The 25,324-nt window shown below is 47.5% G+C and overlaps 1 protein-coding gene across 1 annotated transcript in view; it reads left to right on the plus strand.

The window, feature by feature from the left end:
* RDM1 (RAD52 motif containing 1) overlaps positions 1 to 25,324 on the plus strand; it is a 230,737-nt gene that overhangs the window by 190,953 nt on the left and 14,460 nt on the right. The window contains exon 6 of the mRNA XM_063959462.1: positions 21,690 to 21,778. Coding sequence (XP_063815532.1) covers positions 21,690 to 21,778 — 89 coding nt within the window. The remainder of the gene's footprint in view (positions 1 to 21,689; positions 21,779 to 25,324) is intronic.

Raw genomic sequence — 25,324 nt, forward strand, 5'->3', positions numbered from 1 at the left:
AACCAGGACTAGCACCTTATCCCCCAATTGGAACTGCCTCGCTTTCGCAGTAGCATCATAATATTGTTTCTGATGGGTTTGGGTTTCAACAAGATTTTCCCGGATGATAGGAGCAATCATGTGAAGTCTCTCGTAGAGCCGGGCTACAAATTGTATCACACTAGGTTCTTCTGGGTGTTGTCTTTCCCAACTTTCCTTTATCACATCCAGTACGCCTCTAGGCTGTCTCCCGAAGATTAGCTCAAACAGGCTAAACCCTGTGGAAAGTCAAAAAATGTGTGGAGAAGTCCTTCGTGGCGCTTCTCGTTAGATGGTTGCTGCCTTCTAAGTCCACTGGTGAACCCATCCCAGAGGGTTCAAAGGTTGTAGAGGAAAGAACTGTGGTTGTGTGGACTAGATGGCGCTACCGTTCAAGTAGTGAAGGTGAGAGGAAGGGAAAAAGACGTTATACTTAGCTTATAGTTGATGTCTGAAGTGTTCTGCTTCTGGTGATCGGACAGGATACTCCAGCGTGCGTAAAAAAAAAAAAATTATAGAATTTAATGTGTAGTAGAGTCTTTTAAACAGATGGTGAGTAAATGTATAAATGTCCACAAGTACTATGGTACTGTTAGTGATATGAGTGGTCAACTTGGGACATAAATCTCTTACAATGGAAAGCTGGTATAGACGCACCTTACTTACACAAGCAAAGGTATGAGGAAACCTATAAAGGTATCTTTCAAGATCTTTGCCGGGCTATGTGGATAGATATTACAGGAATTTCAAGGACAGGATAAAAATTATGATCCTCATGTAGCGGTTTCTTTGAACGTCGATCAAACTGCATTAGTCCTCTCACACTGGTGCGATGATTCAATCGGACACTCAGAAATATGTGGAATAATATAACATAAAACACAATGGGGTATATGCAATTGCGGTCGAATTGCCGCAAATGTCGAAAAACTGAGCATTTTCGACACAAAAAAATGATTCGACAATGCAATACAGTACTTTTCGACAAAAGAACGGCCGTTTCAAATTCGACTTTTTGCAAATCGACAGTAGTCAAATTCGACATGTCTGCAATGGTAAAAATGCGGCTTTTCCACAAAAGTATATTCAATTGAAGAATGTTGATTCGACAACAGTGCTTTTCGACAGTCATTTCGTCAATTTCAGTCCGCCTCATTTTGCTCGCGGGATCTAATAATTTTTTTTAAAAACATGGTTTTTTTTGTCGTTTTTTTTTTTTATTGCTAATAGCATATCTATTTATATTAGAAGGGATTATGTACCTGGTTTGTCTATTAGGAGCCACAAGTATTATTTATATATTTTTAAAAAGAATATATATATATTTTTTTTACTGACTAAAATAATATGGAGAGATCAGCATGTTTTTCAGTGGGAATGGGTTAAAAATCCTGAAAAAAAAAAAATGCGTGGGGTCCCCCCTCCTAAGCATAACCGGCCTCGGGCTCTTTGAGCCAGTCCTGGTTGTAAAAATACGGGGGGGGGGGGAAATTGACAGGGGATCGCCCGTATTTTCACAACCAGCAACGGGCTCTGCGTCCGGTCCTGGTGCAAAAAATACGGGGGACAAAAGACGTAGGGGTCCCCCGTATTTTTCACACCAGCACCGGGCTCCACTAGCTGGAGAGATAATGCCACAGCCGGGGGACACTTTTATACCGGTCCCTGCGGCTGTGGCATTAAATCCCCAACTATAGTTACCCTTAGCCGGGGTACCCTGGAGGAGTGGGGACCCCTTAAATCAAGGGGTCCCCCTTTCCAGACACCCAAGGGCCAGGGGTGAAGCCCGAGGCTGTCCCCCCCCATCCAAAGGCTGCGGATGGGAGGCTGATAGCCAAGTGACAAAATAAAGAATATTGTTTTTTTGTAGCAGAACTACAAGTCCCAGCAAGCCTCCCCCGCAAGCTGGTACTTGGAGAACCACAAGTACCAGCATGCGGGGGGGGGGGGGGAAACGGGTCCGCTGGTACCTGTAGTTCTACTGCAAAATAAATACCCAAATAAAAACAGTACACGCATACTGTGATAGTAAAACTTTATTACATACATGCACGCCGACACACACACACACTTACCTATGTTGACACGCCGACTCGGTCCCCTTCTCCACGTAGAATCCATGGGGTACCTGAAAATAAAATTATACTCACCAAAATCCTGTGTAGATCTGTCGTCTTCTCCTTGTAATCCACGTACTTGGCAAAATAATAAAACGCAAAACCTGGACCACGCACTGAAAGGGGTCCCCCGAATGCCGGGACACCCCGTGACTCCTGTCACAGAGGGTCCCTTCAGCCAATCAGGGAGCGCCACGTCGTGGCACTCTCCTGATTGGCTGTGCGCGTCTGAGCTGTCAGACGGCGAATAGCACTATGCCGCTCCATTATATTCAATGGTGGGAACTTTGCGGTCAGCGGTGAGTTTACTCGCGGTCAACCGCTGACCGCAAAGTTCCCACCATTGAATATAATGGAGCGGCATAGTGCTATGCGCCGTCTGACAGCTCAGACGCGCACAGCCAATCAGGAGAGTGCCACGACGTGGCGCTCCCTGATTGGCTGAAGGGACCCTCTGTGACAGGAGTCACGGGGTGTCCCGGCATTCGGGGAAAGGGGTCCCATGTGTAAACATGGGTCCCCTTTCAGTGCGTGGTCCGGGTTTTGCGTTTTATTATTTTGCCAAGTACGTGGATTACAAGGAGAAGACGACAGATCTACACATGATTTTGGTGAGTATCATTTTATTTTCAGGTACCCCATGGATTCTACGTGGAGAAGGGGACAGAGTCGGCGTGTCAACATAGGTAAGTATGTGTGTGTCGGCGTGCATGTATGTAATAAAGTTTTACTATCACGGTGTGCGTGTACTGTTTTTATTTGGGTATTTTTTTTGCAGTAGAACTACAGGTACCAGCGGGCCCGTTTCCCCCCCGCATGCTGGTACTTGTGGTTCTCCAAGTACCAGCTTGCAGGGGAGGCTTGCTGGGACTTGTAGTTCTGCTACAAAAAACAATATTCTTTATTTTGTCACTTGGCTATATGCCTCCCATCCGCAGCCCTTGGATGGGGGGGACAGCCTCGGACTTCACCCCTGGCCCTTGGGTGACTGGAGGGGGGGGACCCCTTGATTTAAGGGGTCCCCACTCCTCTAGGGTTCCCCGGCCAGGGGTGACCAGTTGGGGATTTAATGCCACGGCCGCAAGGACCGGTATAAAAGTGTCCCCCGGCTGTGGCATTATCTCTCCAGCTAGTGGATCCCGGTGCTGGTGTGAAAAATACGGGGGATCCCTACGTCTTTTGTCCCCCGTATTTTTTGCACCAGGACCGGACGCAGAGCCCGTTGCTGGTTGTGAAAATACGGGGGATCCTCTGTCATTCCCCCCCCCCCGTATTTTTACAACCAGGACCGGCTCAAAGAGCCCGAGGCTGGTTATGCTTAGGAGGGGTGACCCCACGCATTTTTTTTTCAGGATTTTTTTACACATTTTTGTGCCGTCCATGAAGTCGAATTCAGGACGCCCACTATCGTCAATTGGTCCGTTTTTCGACAGCGGGACTGTCGAATCCGTTTTTTATTAAATATATCGAATTCGGGTCCCGGCGGGCGGGTGTCTGACTGTCGAATTATGTCGAATTTAAAAACGGTCGAATTCCAGCCGGGATTCGACCGCAATTGCATATACCCCAATATGTGTAGTATCGTTATAACCTCACAGAATATTATTATGGGGTAATGTCATATGACATACCCCGCTGGCCATGTGAACGGTCAACAGAAGAGGCTATCTTTAGGTCTGACACCAAGAAAGGGAATTTTCCTCAAACACACCTGACTTACACAGAAAGGGTGTATACAAGCTCATAAAGGTATCTTTTTCAGGGTCACAGCTCAAATTCGACTAGTAGATGACAATAGATCAATAGGTGGATAAACCAGAAGGGTAGATAAAGGTGTACCTAACACTCACAATTCGAGTAGTTTGGGTCCCCCCATAACGATTTCTTTAAACATCATTCCGACCTGTATCCGTTCATCCATAAAAAGTGTTTATTCAATACAAAACTTTTAAACATAAATATAAAACATAGAGAAAAAATAAAATAAAAAATATATATACCTGTGTGTGTGTGTATATATATGTATATATATAAGTATAATTAATATTCTGCTGCGGGGTACACTGGGCTCCACAGAGAATGACATTGGGGTGCAGAGTAGGATCTTGATCCGAGGCACCATCAGGCTAAAAGCTTTGACTGTTCCCAGAATGCATAGCGCCGCCGCCTCTATATCCCTGCCTCTGTGTACAGGAGCTCAGTTTTGTAGTTGGTGCCATGCAGTGCAGGCATACAACAGGTGGACTGCTCCAGCAGCCCTCAGAAGAGCTTTCTTGAAGACTCCAAGGGCTGCAGCAGAGAGACTGTGTGTGAGAGATGTCAGTCAGACATCTCCTGCTGCAGCTCCATCACCTCCCCCAGCGGCGCTGTATACTCCCGTGCCCTGGTTGCTGGGTACTTACAGCGTAGGCTCCGGTTTGCTCCTGTCAGTCTCACACCCCACCGCAGCTCTCCTGGATCGCGTGGCCGCACTCAGGGAGGAGGTAAGAGGGTCCCCCAGGTAGGATCCGCTGGAAATCACGATCCGGAGCGGCCGATGGGAGGCGCGCGCTGGCGTGGACACTGTGGCAGTACAGGCGACCCTACTAGACCACCAGGGCAAGGGCGCCTGTTGGTTATATTAAATTTTTTTTACTGTAAAGCCCGCAGTACCCAGTGGTGAAGTCCAGCTAGGGGATAAGGCTTTGACCTGTAGCCCCTACCCCAGCCCCAGGGCGCCATTTAGAGTAATTGTTCCCACCCTGGAGCTGCATATCTCTCCCTCACTCAGCGTTTGGGGGCCATTAGGACAAGCTGAGCTTATCTGGGACTGTTTGGGCAAATCCTCCTCTGTAAAGGCGCCTGCATGTCAGCGCTGTGCATTTTACAGGACACTTAAGTATTTTACATGTCTGGTGACAGTGTTAGTTAAGAAACAGTGCAATTAGTCAGGGTTATTTAGTACAAGTACCCTGTGATATACATCCAGTCTTTACTGTGCATTGATATATCTATTAAGTGTATAGCTATACTTAGTATTACTATGTATTGCTAGTCCAGTGCAGTTTTATTGCATGTCATAATTTCTGCATTGTACAGTGTGACTGTGGGTGTGCATATAGCTGCTGTGTGACCTCCATTTCGTGTATCTCACTCAGATTGCTATCCCTATATTCTGTAACCTGATGGGGCTAAGTGCGTCAGGGTTATTATTAATATACTGTAGGTGTTTCACAAGATATACTTATTGTGTATTTTTCTTTGTGATTTTTAGTCACCATATACCTCTGGAACTCTGTTTGTGCTGATACACTACTCAGGGGGTTCTTGTCAGGTGTTGTGCTGCTGATATTGTACTGGGTTGCCTTGCATTAAGCTTTCAGATATGTCAGCTACAAGGGGCGACGGAGCTTGGGCTGATCCCACATTGCGTGGTGGTGACGCTGCAGACACGTTTGAGGAGAATATAGCAGCTGAGGGTTCAGGTTCTGGGGGTTCATTGCCCCCCAGTGGGACTGTAGCAACATGGGTTCAAAATGACCCATCTTGGGCTACTTTCTCCACGTTATTGAATACGCTGGTAACTAGACTTGCACCACTTATGGGACCTCCTGTACCGGTACAACTGCTTATGGTCCCTGCGGTTAATCAGCCATGGACAGATCAACTCTGTTACAGCAGTTGAATCAATCACTGACTAAACAGAAATCTAACCCTCGCCCGCCTAAGACCAAAGGGTCCTCTAAGCGGGCCATTACTTCCTCACAATCCACTAACGTCCCAGACACCTCGTCTGATGAGGATGGCATATATACTGACCCCACAGACACTGATTCTGATGTGGAATCTGTTTCACAGGTGGATGTTCCTCACTTGTTGGAGGTTATCAGGTTAATTCTTCAAATTACTGATGACCCAGAGCCGGATACTGCCCCGAAGAAACCGGACAGATTTAAACGTCAGAAAGTGGTTAAACAAGTTTTACCTCACTCTGACCATTTGGTTGACATACGTCAGGAATCCTGGGAAAATCCAGGAAAGAAATTCACGCCTCACAAGAAGATGCTGGCTCGCTATCCCCTTGCGGTGGAGCTAAGTAAAAATTGGGAGACACCCCAGTGGATTCGCAGGTGGCGTGGCTGGTGGTATCCTCAGCTCTGCCAGTAACTACCGTCACGTCTCTGAAAGAACCGACGGATAAGCGTGTGGAGGGTTGTTTAAAGGCGATTTACACCTTAGCTGGTGCTGCGCATAGGCCCACCATTGCAGCGGATTGAAGCGTGGGCTCAGAAGTTGGAACCTGAATTGCCTTCAAATGCTTCTGATCATGCTAGACAATGTCTATCGTATATTGTCACAGCTTCTCATTACATTAAAGAGACTGCTTCTGATGCCGGTATTCTGGCGGCCAAGGCTTCTACTACGTCCATTTCAGCTCTGCCGGATTCCCTGGTTGCGGTCCTGGTCTGTGGATCTGGACTCTAAGAAAACCCTGGAGGTGCTCCCTTTTAAGGGAGACATTCTTTTCGGAGAAGACCTCAACAAGATAGTGGCTGACTTAGCTTCTGCTAAAACAGCATGTCTACCTAGTACTGCTCCTTCGGTATCGAAGGCTAAGAGTACTTCCTTTCGCTCCTTTCGTCCTTCAGGGAAAGCAAAGAGTCAGGCGTACCCGAAACAGGCTCTCACTTCCAAACCCAATAAGCCCAAACCTAAACGTGCCTGGGCTGCCCGTCAGCCTGCTTCCAAACCAGACAAGCCTGCTGCATGACGGGGCGGGCCTCCTTCTGGGGGATCCCAGGGTGGGGGGCCGACTTCTAGGGTTTACCCATTAATGGTTGAAGACCACTTCAGATGCCTGGGTACGGGAAGTCGTCACTGTAGAGTACGCCGTATCCTTCAAAAATGGTCCCCCTCATCGATTTTGCCTGACAGACGTCTCTTCGGATCCGGTGAAGGCAAAGACTCTTCATTCTGTGGTACAGTCCCTCCTGAACACAGGAGTGGTAGTACAGGTGCCTCTGGCTCTGAGGGGCATGGGGTGCTATTCACCACTGTTCCTAGTCCCGAAACCGAATGGGTCCTCTCTGCCCATTCTCAATCTCAAGTCCTTGAACAAATTTGTGAGGGTCTCCAAGTTTCATATTGAAACTATTCGCTCTATTGTTCTGGCCTTGGAACCTGGGAATTATATGGTCTCCTTGGGTATACAGGATGCTTACCTGCATATTCCCATTGCAATGTCGCATCAGCAATACCTGAGGTTTGCAGTTGGCAACCTCCATTACCAATTTCGGGCATTACTTTTTTGGTTTGACCACGGCTCCGTGAGTCTTCACCAAGGTTATGGCGGTAATGACGGCTGTACTCCGCCGTCAAGGGGTCAGGATCCTGCCGTATCTGGATGACTTGTTGATCCTGGCAAATTCCCCAGAAATTATCCTACGCCATCTAGATCTGACTGTCTGGTTTCTGCATGCCCACGGGTGGCTCATCAACTGGAAAAAAATCTTTCCTGGTTCCTGCTCAGAGCATGGTGCGCCTGGGGGCGTTGATGGACACTCACAACCAGCGGTTGTTCTTGTCTCAGGAGAAAGTCCTGAAGCTTCAGGACAGGATTCGATGCTTCCTATCTCGTCCGCAAGTGTCGATACATTCGGCAATGTAAGTGCTAGTTCTCATGGTGTCTGCTTTCGACATGGTGGAGTACGCTCAATTCCATTCTCGCCCTCTGCAGTAACTGATTCTGGCCAAGTGGGACGGCCTGCCTCACTGGACCGGGTCGCAAATGATCTCCTTGTCTCCGGAGGTCCGTCTGTCACTACACTGGTGGCTGCAGGACTATCGATTGAGCAGGGGTCGTCCCTTCTGGATCTCCAACTGGGTCCTTCTGATGACGGATGCCAGTCTAAGAGGATGGGGCGCGGTGTTTGCGCAACACTCTCTTCAGGGTCGGTGGACCAGAGAGGAGTCTCTCCTCCCAATAAACATTCTGGAATTGAGGGCAGTGCTCAGCTCGCTGAACTTGGCCCAGCATTTGATACAGAACAGATCTGTTCAAGTACAGTTGGACAACGCCCCCACAGTGGCGTACATAAATCATCAAGGCGGCACTTGAAGCCGCATGGCAATGAGGGAAGTATCCAGGATTCTTCAATGGGCGGAATGCCATCTGCCAGCTATATAGGCAGTATTCATTCGGGGGTCCTAAACTGGGAAGCGGACTTTCTCAGTCGTCAGGACGTACACGCCGGAGAGTGGAGCCTCCATCCAGAAGTGTTTAAACTCCTTGTGGACAAGTGGGGCCTTCCAGATGTGGACCAGATGGCGTCTCGACACAATCACAAGGTTCCGGTCTTCGGAGCAAGGACAAGGGATCCTCAAGTTGCGTTCGTGGACGCACTGGCATTTCCATGGAACTTTCGGTTGCCATACGTGTTCTCTCCTGCCCATAGTAATAAGGAAGTTCAAGCAAGAGGGAGGAATCCTACTTCTGATGGCTCCAGCGTGGCCCAGACGGCATTGGTTCTCAGAGCTTCAGGGTCTCTAGATAGAGCGTCCCCTTCTACTTCCGCAGCACCCAGATCTCCTCGTTCAGGGCCCCTGTGTATATCAGGATTTAGCCCGGTTGGCTTTGACGGCGTGACTTTTGAAGCTTCCGTCTTGAGTGCCAAGGGATTTTCTGAGGCTGTCATTCAAACCATGTTGAAGGGCCGGAAACCGGCTTCTACTCGGATTTATCATAGGGTCTGGAATTCTTACTTTGCTTGGTGTGCCGCCAATAATCATGACGCTTACAAGTTTAGTACGGCCAAACTTTTGGCCTTTCTACAACAAGGCCTGGACTTAGGCCTTCGTCTGGCCTCCATCAAGGTTCATATTTCTGCCTTGTCGATTTGGTTTCAGAGAAAAATTGCGACTTTACTTGATGTTCATACGTTCACTCAGGGTGTGTTGCGAATTCAACCTCCTTATGTCCCGCCCGTGGCTCCTTGGGACTTGTCGGCGGTTCTGGAGGCGTTGCAAGGGTAGACCTTAAGTGGCTTTCTCTTAAGGTATTGTTTCTGTTGGCTATTGCCTCTGCTAGACTGTTATCGGATCTGGGTGCCTTGTCTTGTAGGTCCCCCTATCTGATTTTTCACCGTGACCGGGCGGTTCTTAGAACATGTCCCGGGTACTTACCTAAGGTGGTGTTTTCTTTCCACCTTGATCAGGAAATCGTGGTTCTGGCCTTTGCATCTCCTGACTTGTCTCCCAAAGAGCGGTCTTTGGATGTGGTACGGGCTCTCCGTATCTATGTGAAGAGAACTGCATCCCTTCGGAAGTCTGATTTTCTCTTTGTACTGTTTGGTTTACACAAACGTGGCTGGCCTGCTCACAAGCAGACCCTGGCCAGATGGATTAGAATGGTGATTGCACATGCTTGTGTACAGGCTGGCCTTCCAGCTCCTGCTACCATCAAGGCCCATTCTACTCGGTCTGTTGGACCTTCTTGGGCGGCCTGCCGTGATGCGACCCTTGAACAATTGTGCAAGGCAGCTACGTGGTCCTCAGTGAGCACGTTCATAAAGTTCTATGCATTCGATACTTCCGCCTCCCAGGATGCTTCCTTTAAACGCCGGGTTCTCGTGCCGGCTACAGTGCGTCCCATCCCATAAGGAACTGCTTTAGGACATCCCCAATGTCATTCCCTGTGGAGCCCAGTGTGCACCGCAGCAGAAAACGAGATTTATGGTAAGAACTTACCGTTGTTAAATCTCTTTCTGCGAGGTACACTGGGCTCCACAGGGCGCCCACCCGGACGCACTTAACTTCTTTGGGTTGAATGGCATTAGCCGCTGACACTTTCTTCTGTCGTGAGAATGTGTATGTGACTACTAACAGTTGTCATCTCTTATACCTGCTACTGCATAGGATTGGTTAACAAAAACTGAGCTCCTGTGCACGGAGGCGGTGTTATAGAGGAGGCGGCGCTATGCATTCTGGGAACAGTCAAAGCTATTTAGCCTGTTGGTGCCTCGGATCAAGATCCTACTCTACACCCCAATGTCATTCCCTGTGGAGCCCAGTGTACCTCGCAGAAAGAGATTTAACAATGGTAAGTTCTTACATAAATGTTTTTTATTTTATTTTATTTTTTTACTGATTTTCTATATGGGAAAACCAATATGGTATGTATGTATGTATGTATGTATAGTCACACCTGCTCTCCCTTTCTGGATTCTTTTGTTAAACAGACTCTGATAAAAATAATGTTAGTTTTCAGATTGTTCCTAACCGGCACTTTTAGTGATATTTCTCTGTACATAATTTTTTCCATAATTATTGGTATGTATCCATGTCTTTTGATTACTGTCAGTAATGAATGGTTATTATCTGCCATTGTCAATATCGTTATGTGTTGCACTTAGTTACTTTTATTTATTATTTAGATACTTACCCCTGAAGTCCTCTGGGACAAAACGCGTTGGGTTTTGTCTCTTTTTGATATCTGTATCATCATTTGAACAACTTTTCGGCAAAACAATCTACCCCATTCAATTGGAACAATTTCTCATGCAATTATTTATTTATGTATATGTGCTTTCCTGTGTGGAAGTGTAAATAAATTTTATTTGTATCTATTACATTGTTTTTATGCTTAACAATATTTCATATGCTGTTATTGTGGATATACAGCTAACATTATTAGTGCCCTCAGATATATATTTTATATATAATATTAGTCCAGTACAGCTTTATTGTAATAAGATTTCTGCATTGCCTGTGACCGTGTGTGATTGTATCTGCTGTGTGATTACACTCTGTGTTCCCCAAATATTACTGTCACTATATTCTGTACCCTAAGAGGCTAGGTGCGTCCGGGTCTGCTAATATAGTGCGACAGAGTATTTATCCAATATGTATATTCTACTGTGTACTCAGTCACATAATACTGTGTTTATTCGCAGGTACAGGTTGAGTATCCCATATCCAAATATTCCGAAATACGGATTATTCCGAATTACAGAATTTTTTTTGTGAGAGTGAGATAGTGAAACCTTTGTTTTCTGAAGGTCAATGTCCACAAACTTTGTTCAATACACAAAGTTATTAAAAATATTGTATTAAATGACCTTCAGGCTGTGTGTATATGAAACATAAATAATTTGTGTGAATGTACACACACTTTGTTTAATGCGCAAAGTTATTAAAAATATTGGCTAAAATTACCTTCAGGCTGTGTGTATAAGGTGTATATGAAACATAAATGCATTCTGTGCTTAGACTTAGGTCCCATCACCATGATATCTCATTATGGGATGCAATTATTCCAAAATACGGAATAATCCGATATCCAAAATTCTTCCGGTCCCAAGCGTTTTGGATAAGGGATACTCAACCTGTATTGTACTTTGGCTTTATCGTACTAAGTCCCTCTGTATTCCATTGATATATAATGTCTAACAAAGGGCAGTAAATCAGTGGAAGCTCCTGCAGCATGCAAAGTATGCTCCAAGGATTTACCAAAGCGGGATGTTTTGTATGATGATATGTGTACTTTGTGTTTTACACCTCCTAGTCGGTCCGCAGCTCCTGTGTCTTCTCAGGAGCCACCCTGGACTGCGTTTACTGGGTATTCTGGTAGAACGCCTTACGCTCCCCTTTGGGACCATCTGTGCCACTACAGCCACAAATTGACTCTTTGGTTAATCCACCTTGGGCGGAAAATTTATCTAACCAGCTGCAGCAATTAAATCGGTCATTGGTTAGACAAAAATCCACCCCAGGTCACTCCCGTGTTTTGGGTCTCTAAGCGGGATCCTTTCTCCTCACATTCCACATACCTCTGATGTTTCATCTGAAGAGGAGGAGCATACGGTCCTGTCAGATACTGAATCAGGTGATTTTGATGAGGATTCTTCCTTGCAAATTGATGTCCCTGTCCTAGTGGTTGCTATTAAGCAAATCCTACAAATCTGATGAGGAGGATTCCACTACTTTGGCTAAGAAAATGAATATGTTTAAATGTCAGAAAGTGGTTAAAAATCTGTTACCCCGTTTTGACCATTTAGTGGACATTAGGCGGGAATCCTGGTCTACTCCAGGGAAGAAATTCCCCTGTCCAAATTGGGCTTTGGCTCACTATCCTCTCCCTGCAGAGTTATGTAACAAGTGGGAAAATTCACCACCGGTGGATTCTCACGTCACCCGCCTTAAGTCGTCCACTCTGCCTGTCACCACTGTCACTTTACTGAAGGAACAGACCGATAAGCGTGTGGAGGGATGCCTGAAATCTATTTACTCCCTTACAGGAGCTGTGCATAGGCCCGCTATTGCTGCTTCTTGGGCTGCAAAAGGTATTGAAGCGTGGGTTCAGCCATTAGAGGAGGAGCTGCCTGAGGTTATCTCTGACACTGCCAGACAATACCTGTATAACATTACCACCGCCGCCTATTACATTCAGGAGGCGTCCTCTGAGGCCGGTGTGTTGGCAGCCAAGGCATCGACTACGTCTGTCCTGGCTCGCCGTATTCTGTGGTTGAGGTCATGGAAAGTGGACCTAGACTCCAAAAAGACTTTAGAGGTACTCCCCTTAACTGGGGACATTGTTTGGGGAAGACCTAAATAAAATTGTGTCTGAATTAGCGACTATATAAGACTGCCTTTCTCCCAAATACTAATCCTTCTGCACAGAAGGCAAAAGGTACCACCTTTCGTTCCTTTAGGCCTCAAGGGAAAGCAAAAGGTCAGGCATACTCGAGACAGTCTTATCTCGTGCTCCCAAAACCACCAAGCCCAAAGCAAAACAATTCTGGGCAGCCAGTCAGCCTGCTTCAAAACAGGACAAGCCTGCTGCATGACGGGGCGGGCCTCCTCCTGTGGGACCCCAGGGTGGGAGGCCGACTTCTCCAGTTCGCCCAACTCTGGTTAAAGACTACTTCAGACGCATGGGTGCTGGAAGTTGTCTCTTTCAAGAGATGTCCTTCTTGCCAGTTTTGCACCACGGTTCTCCCTTCGGACCCGATAAAGGCGCAAGCTATGCAAAGGTTTGTCAGTTCTCTACTGAATACAGGAGTGGTTGTGCCAGTACCTCAGTCCCGAAGAGGCAGAGGTTATTACTCGACCCTGTTTCTAGTCCCGAAACCAAATGGGTTCTTTCGACCTATACTCAACCTCAAATATCTGAACAAGTTTGTGAGTGTGTCCAATTTCGTATGGAAACACTGCGCTCAGGTTTACTGGCTATGGAACCTGGAGACTCTATGGTATCCCTGGATATACAGGATGCATACCTGCATATACCTATTGCCATGTCGCATCAGCAGTTTCTACGGTTTGCTATTGGTGATCTCCACTATCAATTCCAGGCTCTGCCATTTGGACTGGCCACGGCTCCTCTGATTTTCACCAAGGTCATGGCCATGATGACGGGTCATCTCCGTCAGGGTGTCAGAATCTTGCCGTATCTGGGTGACCTGCTGATTCTGGCAAATTCCCACGTTGTCCTCCTCAGTCATCTGCAACTGACGATAACCGTCCTGTAGGCCCACGGGTGGCTTTTCAATTGGAAGAAGGCCTTGCTGTGTCCAAGAGTGGGGGCACTCTTGGACACACAGTCTGAGACTATTCCTGTCTCCAGACAAAGTCCTGAAACTTAAGGACATGATAAGATGCTTCCTTTGTCTTTCCAAGTGGGATGACCTACCTCAGCAGATTAGATCTCACATGATCACTTTGACTCCAGAAGTTCGTCTGTCACTGACCTGGTGGCTCCAGGACCAGCAATTAAGCCGGGGCTGTCCCTTCTGTCAACAGACGCAAGTCTGAGGTGATGGGGCGCGGTGTTGGAGCAATACCCTTTTCAGGGTCTGTGGACCAAGGAGGAGTCGCTCCTCCCAATAAACATTCTGGAGTTGAGGGCGGTGTTCAGTGCGCTATCTCTCGCCCTGCCTCTGGTACAGAACAGGCCTGTTCAAGTACGGTCAGACAACGCCACCACAGTGGCATACATGAACCATCAAGGAGGCACTTGAAGACGCATGGCAATGTTGGAAGTGTCAAAAATTCTTCGTTGGGCGGAACGCCATCTGCCAGCAATATCGTCAATGTTCATTCCAGGCGTCCTGAACTGCGAAGCGGACTCCCTCAGGCACCAGGACGTGTACGCTGGAAACTGGAGTCTTCATCCATAAGTCTTTCAGCTTCTAGTGGACAGGTGGGGCCTACCGGATGTAGACCTGATGGCGTCTTGACACAATAGCTTCCCACAAGACAGGAATTTGAAATAGTGACAAGGCTTAGTCATCACCCAACTCCTTGAACTAACCAATGGAAAGAGGACACATAGTATCTATTGAAGTATGTCTTGAGCTAGTACATAAATATCGTTTAAAATAGGCTTGGGGAGACAACACTCTACTCTCCTCAACGGTTCTCATCACTGACAATCGGGAGCTGGATATCCAGGAAGGCGCTTGCGACTGTTTCCCCTCGTGTGTAAGTTCTCTGCAGCCATTTTGTTTCTCCATCTTTGTAAGCCATTTCACTCTTTCCCCCTTATATGTTATCTTGTACGGTTGTGCCACTATTGTATATTTACGTGTAGTAATTCTGTTAGGTATTGATGTTAGCACTGTAGTGTATAAACTGTATTGTGTATTCTTTTTCAATTGAACGTTCATTCTCTCCCTTAAAGGTGTTAGAACCTTAGACAGGCATTTGAGTGTTTATTATATGGCTAAGGGTTCTCTGAGCGTCTCAGTCGCTCATACAGCTTTTAAACTAACAAGGTTACACTGCATTGCATCTACACATTATCACTGCACAAAGGTTTACAGTATAAGTACATTCGTTAAGGTATCGTTATTAAGGTTTAATTCTGTGAGCGTCCGTGCCGCTTGTGTTCGTTTCCTGTTCACAAGCGTCCGTTACGCTATTAGCGTAACATTACGGTGATCGGCCGCCTATGGTGTGCTTGATACCAACAGCGTATTCTCGCAAGCGTTTGTGTCGCTCGAGCGGCTCGCTCCCGATACAGCGTCCGCTACGCTAAGGGCGTACCCTTACGGTACCTCGTGCGCCAATTGCGTACTGTGTCTCTTAACCTTTTATAGTGTTTAATATAGGATATATATTAGGCTTTGTCAAAATATATATATATATATATATATATATATATATATCATCATATAAAAAAATTTTTTTGTGTGTTCTCTGATTCCCTACACCAGTCTACCTCTGTTTCATGTCTGACTTCCTGTCTCTCCTCTCTGTCTCCATCACCACCTCCTTTACCACATGTGTCATCTATCGTCTTTACACCCCTTCTCCCCGTCTCTGATCTCTGCCCCTCCCACACACCCCGGATCTGCTTTCCGTTTCCCTAACCCACATCTCTTCGTCTGTCATCTGTCGACCTAACCCCCTCCCCTCCATCTCCCCCTCTCACCTGTCCCCAACACCCCCTGTGGCCCCTAAGGACAAAATTGTTCAATCCTGTGAACACCTGAATTGCTGTTCCAAAACTTGTAAATTGCAAATATAAGTGAATATTTAAGAGGAGACACCAAAAGCCATATAACTGTTCAAATTCGATAAATCAGTCACCAAAATCCTGAAATTAACAGGATTCTTTCCAGTGCTACCAAACACATCCATCAGTTCTTCGGAAATGCATGATCTTACTCTAGAACAGTGATTCTCATCCTCAACCCTCAAGTTGTCCAAACATGTCATGATTTGAGGATATCTGTTTGTGGAAGCAGGTGGGATAATTACTGGCCCAGCAAAGTACAGTAACTCACCTGTGTAAGATTGCAGAGATCCACAAAACATGACCTGTTGGTGGTACTTGAGGACTTGAGTTGAGATCCACTGATCTAGGATGTTATTATGTAATGAACACCACAAACAGTAGCTGGCAGAAATTATGATAGATATCATGTCTGAATACCCCTCTTTCTCTGACGTCCTAGTGAATGCTGGGAACTCCGAAAGGACCATGGGGAATAGCGGCTCCGCAGGAGACTGGGCACAACTAAAGAAAGCTTTAGGTCACCTGGTGTGCACTGGCTCCTCCCACTATGACCCTCCTCCAAGCCTCAGTTAGATCTTGTGCCCGGCCGAGGTTGGATGCACACTAGGGGCTCTCCTGAGCTTCTAGAAAGAAAGTATAGAATTAGGTTTTTTATTTTCAGTGAGACCTGCTGGCAACAGGCTCACTGCAGCGAGGGACTAAGGGGAGAAGAAGCGAACCTGCCTGCTTGCAGCCAGCTTGGGCTTCTTAGGCTACTGGACACCATTAGCTCCAGAGGGATCGACCGCAGGCCCAGCCTTGGTGTTCGGTCCCGGAGCCGCGCCGCCGTCCCCCTTACAGAGCCAGAAGCAAGAAGAGGTCCGGAAAAGCGGCGGCAGAAGACATCAGTCTTCACCAAGGTAGCGCACAGCACTGCAGCTGTGCGCCATTGCTCCTCATACACACTTCACACTCCGGTCACTGAGGGTGCAGGGCGCTTGGGGGGGGCGCCCTGAGCAGCAATAAAAACACCTTGGCTGGCAAAAATACCACAATACATAGCCCCAGAGGCTATATATGTGGTAAATACCCCTGCCAGAATCCAGAAAAAAGCGGGAGAATAGGCAGCGGAAAAGGGGCGGAGCTATCTCCCTCAGACACACTGGCGCCATTTTCTCTTCACAGTGCAGCTGGAAGAAAGCTCCCCAGGCTCTCCCTTGTAGTTTTCAGACTCAAAGGGTTAAAAAGAGAGGGGGGGCACTAAATTTAGGCGCAATATTGTATATACAAGCAGCTATGGGGGAAAATTCACTCAGTTATAGTGTTAATCCCCACATTATATAGCGCTCTGGTGTGTGCTGGCATACTCTCTCTCTGTCTCCCCAAACGGCTTTGTGGGGTCCTGTCCTCAGTCAGAGCATTCCCTGTGTGTGTGCGGTGTGTCGGTACGGCTGTGTCGACATGTTTGAGGAGGAGGCTTATATAGTGACGGAGCAGATGCCGATAAATGTGATGTCGCCCCCTGTGGGGCCGACACCAGAGTGGATGATTAGGTAAAAGGTATTAACCGACAGTGTCAACTCCTTACATAAAAGGGTGGATGACGTAACAGCTGTGGGACAGCCGGCTTCTCAGCCCGCGCCTGCCCAGGCGTCTCAAAGACCATCAGGGGCTCAAAAACGCCCGCTCACTCAGATGGCAGACACAGATGTCGACACGGAGTCTGACTCCAGTGTCGACAAGGTTGAGACATATACACAATCCACTAGGAACATCCGTGACTTGATCCCGGCAATAAAAAATGTGTTACACATTTCTGACATTAACCTCTAAAAATGGGTTTTTATGTTTGGGGAGAAAAAGCAGGCAGTGTTTTGTTCCCCCATCAGATGATTGAATGAAGTGTGTGAAAAGCGTGGGTTCCCCCTGATAAGAAACTGGTAATTTCTAAAAAGTTACTGATGGCGTACCTTTTCCCGCCAGAGGATAAGTTACGCTGGGAGATATCCCCTAGGGTGGATAAGGCGCTCACACGGTTGTCAAAATAGGTGGCACTGCCGTTTTAGGAACGGCCACTTTGAAGGTACCTGTTGATAAAAAGCAGGAGGCTATCCTGAAGTCTGTATTTACACACTCAGGTACTAGACTGAGACCTGCAGATCGTGCTGCTGCAGCGTGGTCGGTGACCCTGTCAAACATGAGAACATATTAAAGACGTCGTCTTATATATGAGGGATGCACAGAGGGATATTTTGCCGGCTGGCATCCAAAATTAATGTAATGTCCATTCTGTCAGGAGGGTATTAGAGACCTGTCACTGGACAGGTGATGCTGACTTTAAAAGGCGCATAGAGATTCTGCCTTATAAGGGTGAGGAATTATTTGGGGATGGTCTCTGGGACCTCGTATCCGCAGCAACAGCTGGGAAGAAATTTTTTTACCTCAGTTTTCCTCACAGACTAAGAAAGCACTGTATTATCAGGTACAGTCCTTTCGGCTTCAGAAAAGCAAGCGGGTCAAAGGCGCTTCCTTTCTGTACAGAGACAAGGGAAGAGGGAAAAAGCTGCACCAGTCAGCCTGTTCCCAGAATCATAATTCTTCTCTCGCTTCCTCTGAGTCCACAGCATGACGCGGGGGCTCCACAGGTGTAGCCAGGTACGGTGGGGGTCCGTCTCAAAAATTTCAGCGATCAGTGGGCTCGCTCACAGGTGGATCCCTGTTTCATTCAAGTAGTATTTCAGGGGTACAAGCTGGAATTCGAGATGTCTTCCCCCCCCGCCGTTTCCTCAAATATGCCTTGCCGACAACTCCCTCAGGCAGGGAGGCTGTGCTAGAGGCAATTAATAAGCTGTATTCCCAGCAGGTAATACTTAAGGTGCCCCTACTTCAACAAGGACGGGGTTACTATTCCACACGGTTTGGGGTACCAAAACCGCATGGTTCGGTGTGACCCTTTTTTATATTTAAAATCCTTGAACACATACATAAAAAAAATTCAAGTTCAAGATGGAATCGCTCAGGGCGGTTATTGCAAACCTGGATGAGGGGGATTACATGGTATCCCGGGCCATCAAGGATGCTTACCTGCATGTCCCCATTTACTATCCTCGCCAGGAGTACCTCAGATTTGTGGTACAGGATTACCATTACCAAGTCCAGACTCTACCGTTTGGACTGTACATGGCACCGAGGGTGTTACCAAGGTAATTGCCGGAATGATGATACTCCTTCGAAAAAGGGGAGTTTTAATTATCCCGTACTTGGACAATCTCCTTATAAGGGCGAGGTCCAAGGAGCAGTTGCTAGTCGGGGTAGCACTATTTTGGAAAGTGCTACAACAGCACGGTTGGATTCTAAACAGTCCAAAGTCACAGCTGGTTCCTACGACACGTCTACTGTTCCTGGGGATGGTTCTGGACACAGACCAGAAATAAGTGTTTCTCCCGGAGGAGAAAGCCAAGGAGCTGTCATCTCTAGTCAGAGACCTCCTGAAGCCAAAACAGTTATCGGTGCATCATTGCACGCGAGTCCTGGGAAAAATGATAGCTTCCTACGAAGCAATCCCATTCGGCAGGTTCCATGCAAGAACTTTTCAGTGGGACCTGTTAGACAAGTGGTCCGGATCACATCTTCAGATGCATCGGCTGATAACCCTGTCTCCAAGGACCAGGGTATCTCTACTGTAGTGGCTGCAGAGTGCCCATCTTCAAGAGGGCCGCAGGTTCGACATACAGGACTAGGTCCTAGTGACCATGGATGCCAGCCTTTGAGGCTGGGGGGCAGTCACACAGGGAAGAAACTTCCAGGGACTTTAGTCAAGTCAGGTGACTTCCCTACATAAATATTCTGGAACTGAGGGCCATTTACAATGCCCTGAGTCAGGCAAGGCCTCTGCTTCAAAACCAGCCGGTCCTGATCCAATCAGACAACATCACGGCAGTCGCCCATGTAAACCAACAGGGCGGCACAAGAAGCTGGATGGCGATGGCAGAAGCCACAAGGATTCTCCGATGGGCGGAAAATCATGTGTTAGCACTGTCAGCAGTGTTCATTCCCGGAGTGGACAACTGGGAAGCAGATCTTCTCAGCAGACACGACTTCCACCCGAGAGAGTGGGGACTTCATCCAGAAGTCTTCCAAAGGATTGTACACCATTGGGAAAGGCCACAGGTGGACATGATGGCGTCCCGCCTCAACAAAAAGCTATAAAAGATATTGCGCCAGGTCAAGGGACCTTCAGGCGATAGCTGTGGACGCTCTGGTAACATCGTGGGTGTACCAGTCGGTTTATGTGTTCCCCCCTCTGCCTCTCATACCAAAGGTACTGAGAATAATAAGAAGGCGAGGAGTAAGAACGATACTCGTGGTTCCGGATTGGCCAAGAAGAGCCTGGTACCCAGAACTTCAAGAAATTATATCAGAGGACCCATGGCCTCTGCCGCTCAGACAGGACCTGCGGCAGCAGGGGCCCTGTCTGTTCCAAGACTTACCGCGGCTACGTTTTGACGGCATGGCGGTTGAACGCCGGATCCTAAAGGAAAAGGGCATTCCGGAGGAAGTCATTCCTACGCTGATTCAAGCCAGGAAAGATGTAACTGCAAAACATTATCACCGCATATGGCGGAAATATGTTGCTTGGTGTGAGGCCAAAAAAGGCCCCAACAGAGGAATTTCAACTAGGTCGATTTCTGCATTTCCTACAAGCAGGAGTGTCTATGGGCCTAAAATTAGGCTCCATTAAGATACAGGTCTCGGCTCTGTCGATTTTCTTCCAGAAAGAATTAGCTTCAGTACCTGAAGTTCAGACATTGTTAAAGGAGTGCTGCATATTCAGCCCCCGGTTGTGCCTCCAGTGGCACCTTGGGATCTCAACGTGGTGTTGAGTTTCTTAAAATCACATTGGTTTGAACCACTAAAAACCGTGGATCTAAAATATCTCACGCGGAAAGTGGTCATGTTATGGGCCTTGGCTTCGGCCAGGCGTGTATCAGAATTGGCGGCTTTGTCATATAAAAGTCCTTATCTGATTTTCCATATGGATAGGGCAGAATTGAGGACTCGTCCCCAGTTTCTCCCTAAGGTGGTATCAGCTTTTCACTTGAACCAACCTATTGTGGTGCCTGCGGCTACTAGGGACTTGGAGGATTCCAAGTTACTGGACGTAGTCAGGGCCTTGAAAAATTATGTTTCCAGGACGGCTAGAGTCAGGAAAACTGACTCGCTATTTATCCTGTATGCACCCAACAGGCTGGGTGCTCCTGCTTCTAAGCAGACTATCGCTCGCTGGATCTGTGACACGATTCAGCAGGCGCATTCTGCGGCTGGACTGCCGCATCCTAAATCAGTGAAAGCCCATTCCACAGGGAAGGTGGGCTCATCTTGGGCGGCTGCCCGAGGGGTCTCGGCTTTACAACTTTGCCGAGCTGCTACTTGGTCAGGGGCAAACACGTTTGCAAATTTCTACAAATTTGATACCCTGGCTGAGGAGGACCTTGAGTTCTCTCATTCGGTGCTGCAGAGTCATCCGCACTCTCCCGCCCGTTTGGGAGCTTTGGTATAATCCCCATGGTCCTTTCGGAGTTCCCAGCATCCACTAGGACGTCAGAGAAAATAAGATTTTACTCACCGGTAAATCTATTTCTCGTAGTCCGTAGTGGATGCTGGGCGCCCATCCCAAGTGCGGATTGTCTGCAATACTTGTACATAGTTATTGTTAACTAAAGGGTTTTTGTTGAGCCATCTGTTGAGAGGCTCAGTTGTATTTCATACTGTTAACTGAGTATAGTATCACGAGTTATACGGTGTGATTGGTGTGGCTGGTATGAGTCTTACCCGGGATTCAAAATCCTTCCTTATTATGTCAGCTTGTCCGGGCACAGTGTCCTAACTGAGGCTTGGAGGAGGGTCATAGTGGGAGGAGCCAGTGCACACCAGGTGACCTAAAGCTTTCTTTAGTTGTGCCCAGTCTCCTGCGGAGCCGCTATTCCCCATGGTCCTTTCGGAGTTCCCAGCATCCACTACGGACTACGAGAAATAGATTTACCGGTGAGTAAAATCTTATTTTTTCTATCCTACAGATAATGGCAAACTTGCTGTGGAATTTATGCAAGGTAAAGATGATACTGTGGACTGTTTAACAGAAGAAGAACTACAGGGTCTCATCCAGGTACATAAAAATTACACAAAATACTCTCTACCTATTTATTTCAGTCTTCTGGAGAGATATCGATAAAAATTATCAGAAAGTATAATATGTAAAGTCAACACAGTGTAGCTTGCCCTGAGGAGACTGTCAGGCAGGCATGGTATATGTGGACACACAGCTGACCAGGTATTGTATATAGAGAATGGGCTGTGTGGGCTTCAGGGAGAACGTAAGGGGGTTGAGGCCAGAAGGATGTCACCACTTATGCGTTGGATATAAGTCTTGATCTATTTTATCCCAAGCGGTAGGAATCCTTGAATATATTGAGCATGTCTCTAAATCCTTTTAAAATTAGATGTGATCATAAATTCCATTCAATAAGTGTTCCATGTTCTTCTGTTGACTGCTGCAAAGAAGAAAACCATCAGCAATTTTCCAATCTGCCGCTCTCCGAGAGTAAAATTGAAGGGTAGGCAGAACATTAGTTTTGACGGTGTGTGTGTAAAGTAAATCTTTAATTTTCTCCCAGAATTATTTTTTTTTAGAGTTTTAAATGACCACCATATTGAAAGGAAAACTGCAGAGTCGTAAAGTATAACCTTATTAATCCCAGCTGCCAGTAAAATAAAATAAGTTTGTCCAGCAGTTATATAAACTAAAGTATGATCTGTGAAAATAAAATCTAGTGATCTCAAATACAGTTGTCGCTTGTAAGCAGATGTTAAAATGAGCCGTAACGGGGTGGAACTACGTTCCGTCACTTCCACTTGGAGACGGAACACAGTTCCGCCTCCTCCAGCTCACCTAACCTGATGTGTGCCCAGCGCCACTCAGGCACCCGCTGAGATTGTTACCGGCGGGCGCCCGGCTCTCTCTCCACAGCAGAAGCCGGCGGCAGGAGCTCACTGCTGAGATCCTGCTTCCGGCTCTCAGTGTGTGCTATGGGAGAGACGTCATCACGTCTATCCTATAGTGCTGAGGAGCGGATGCCGGAAGGACTGCAGCGTTCAGACGCGGGAGCGGGGCTTGGTGAGTATGATGTGGTGGTGGTGGTGTTGTTGTCGTGGTGTGTGTGTTTTTTTAAATTTTTTTATATGTGTGAGTGGTTCTACTGGTGGGGGCATTACTACAAGGGGGCATAACTACAGGGGCTAAACTACAGGTGGCATTACTACCTGGGGACTAAACTACAGGTGAGCAAACTACATGGAGGCTAAACTACTAGGGGCATAACAACAGGGGCTAAACTACTGGAGGCATAACTACAAGGGCATTACTACTGGAGGGGCTAAACTACTGGAGACAAACTACATGGGGCTAAACTACCTGGGGTATTACTACTGAAGGGCTAAACTACTGGCGGCATAACTGCACGGGCTAAACTACAGGGGTCATTGCCACGGGGGTAAACTACATGAGGGCTAAACTACTGGGGGCATTACCACTGGGAGGCTAAACTAAAGGGGGTAAACTACATGGGGTCATAACTGCAGGGGCATTACCACTGGGGGCAGCCCTAAGCTTTCTTATTTTATTTTCTCTAATGTCCTAGTGGATGCTGGGGACTCCGTAAGGACCATGGGGAATAGACGGGCTCCGCAGGAGACTGGGCACTCTAAAGAAAGATTTAGTACTACCTGGTGTGCACTGGCTCCTCCCTCTATGCCCCTCCTCCAGACCTCAGTTAGAATCTGTGCCCGGCCAGAGCTGAGTGCTTTTAGTGAGCTCTCCTTAGCTTGCTAATAAGAAAGTATTTGAGTTAGGTTTTTTTATTTTCAGAGAGCTTCTGCTGGCAACAGACTCTCTGCTACGTGGGACTGAGGGGAGAGAAGCAAACCTACTAACTGCGGCTAGGTTGCGCTTCTTAGGCTACTGGACACCATTAGCTCCAGAGAGATCGAACACAGGACCTGACCTTGTCGTCCGTTCCCGGAGCCGCGCCGCCGTCCCCCTCGCAGAGCCAGAAGTCAGAAGCCGGCAGAAGCAAGAAGACATCGAAATCGGCGGCAGAAGACTCCTGTCTTCACATGAGGTAGCGCACAGCACTGCAGCTGTGCGCCATTGCGCCCACACTACCCACACACTCCGGTCACTGTAGGGTGCAGGGCGCAGGGGGGGGCGCCCTGGGCAGCAATTAGGATACCTCTTGGCATAAAGACACATATATACAGCTGGGCATTGTATATATGTACGAGCCCCCGCCATTTTATTACACAGATTTGGGACAGAAGCCCGCCGCTGAGGGGGCGGGGCCTGCTTCCTCAGCACTAACCAGCGCCATTTTCTTTTCACAGCTCCGCTGAGAGGAAGCTCCCCAGGCTCTCCCCTGCAGTATCAAGGTAGAAAAAGGGTAAAAAGAGAGGGGGGGCACATAAATTTAGGCGCAAATTATCATAAACAGCAGCTACTGGGTAAACACTAAGTTACTGTGTAATCCCTGGGTTATATAGCGCTGGCATACTGTCTCTCTGTCTCCCCAAAAGACCTTGTGGGGTCCTGTCCTCAATTAGAGCATTCCCTGTGTGTGTGCGGTGTGTCGGTACGTTTGTGTCGACATGTTTGACGAGGACGGTTACGTGGAGGCAGAACAAGTGCAAGTGACTGGTGTCGCCGCCGACGGCGCTGACACCTGATTGGATGGATATGTGGAAGGTGTTAAATGATAACGTAAGCTCCTTACATAAAAGGTTGGATAATCAGTCAGGTTCTCAACCCGTGTCTGATTCTGCAGCTCAGAGGCCGTCAGGGTCTCAAAAGCGCCCACTATCCCAGTTGGTTGACACAGATGTCGACACGGATTCTGACTCCAGTGTCGATGACGATGAGGCAAAGTTGCAGCCTAAAATGACTAAAGCCATCCGATACATGATTATAGCAATGAAGGATGTATTGCACATATCGGAGGAAAACCCTGTCCCTGACCAAAGGGTGTATATGTATGGGGAGAAAAAGCAACAGGTGACTTTTCCCCCTTCACATGAGTTAAATGAATTATGTGAAAAAGCATGGGATTCCCCCGATAAGAAAGTGTTGATTTCCAAAAGGTTACTTATGGCGTACCCTTTCCCGCCAACGGACAGGATGCGCTGGGAATCCTCCCCTGGGGTAGATAAAGCTCTGACACGCTTATCTAAAAAGGTGGCCCTGCCGTCACAGGATACGGCCGCCCTAAAGGATCCTGCAGATAGGAAGCAGGAAAGTATCCTGAAGTCTGTTTATGCACACTCAGGTACTATACTGAGGCTGGCTATTGCGTCGGCCTGGATGTGTAGTGCTGTAGCAGCATGGACAGATAATCTGTCTGAGGAAATGGATACCTTAGACAAGGATACCATTTTACTGACCCTGGGGCATATAAAAGACGCTGTCCTATATATGAGGGATGCCCAGAGGGACGTTTGCCTACTGGGCTCTAGAATAAATGCAATGTCAATTTCTGCCAGAAGGGTCCTGTGGACTCGGCAATGGACAGGTGATGCCGACTCCAAAAAACACATGGAGGTGTTACCTTACAAGGGTGAGGAATTGTTTGGGGACGGTCTCTCGGACCTAGTTTCCACAGCTACG

Source organism: Pseudophryne corroboree, chromosome 3 (assembly GCF_028390025.1).
Source record: "Pseudophryne corroboree isolate aPseCor3 chromosome 3, aPseCor3.hap2, whole genome shotgun sequence".
In the NCBI taxonomy this organism is placed as follows: Eukaryota; Metazoa; Chordata; class Amphibia; order Anura; family Myobatrachidae; genus Pseudophryne; species Pseudophryne corroboree.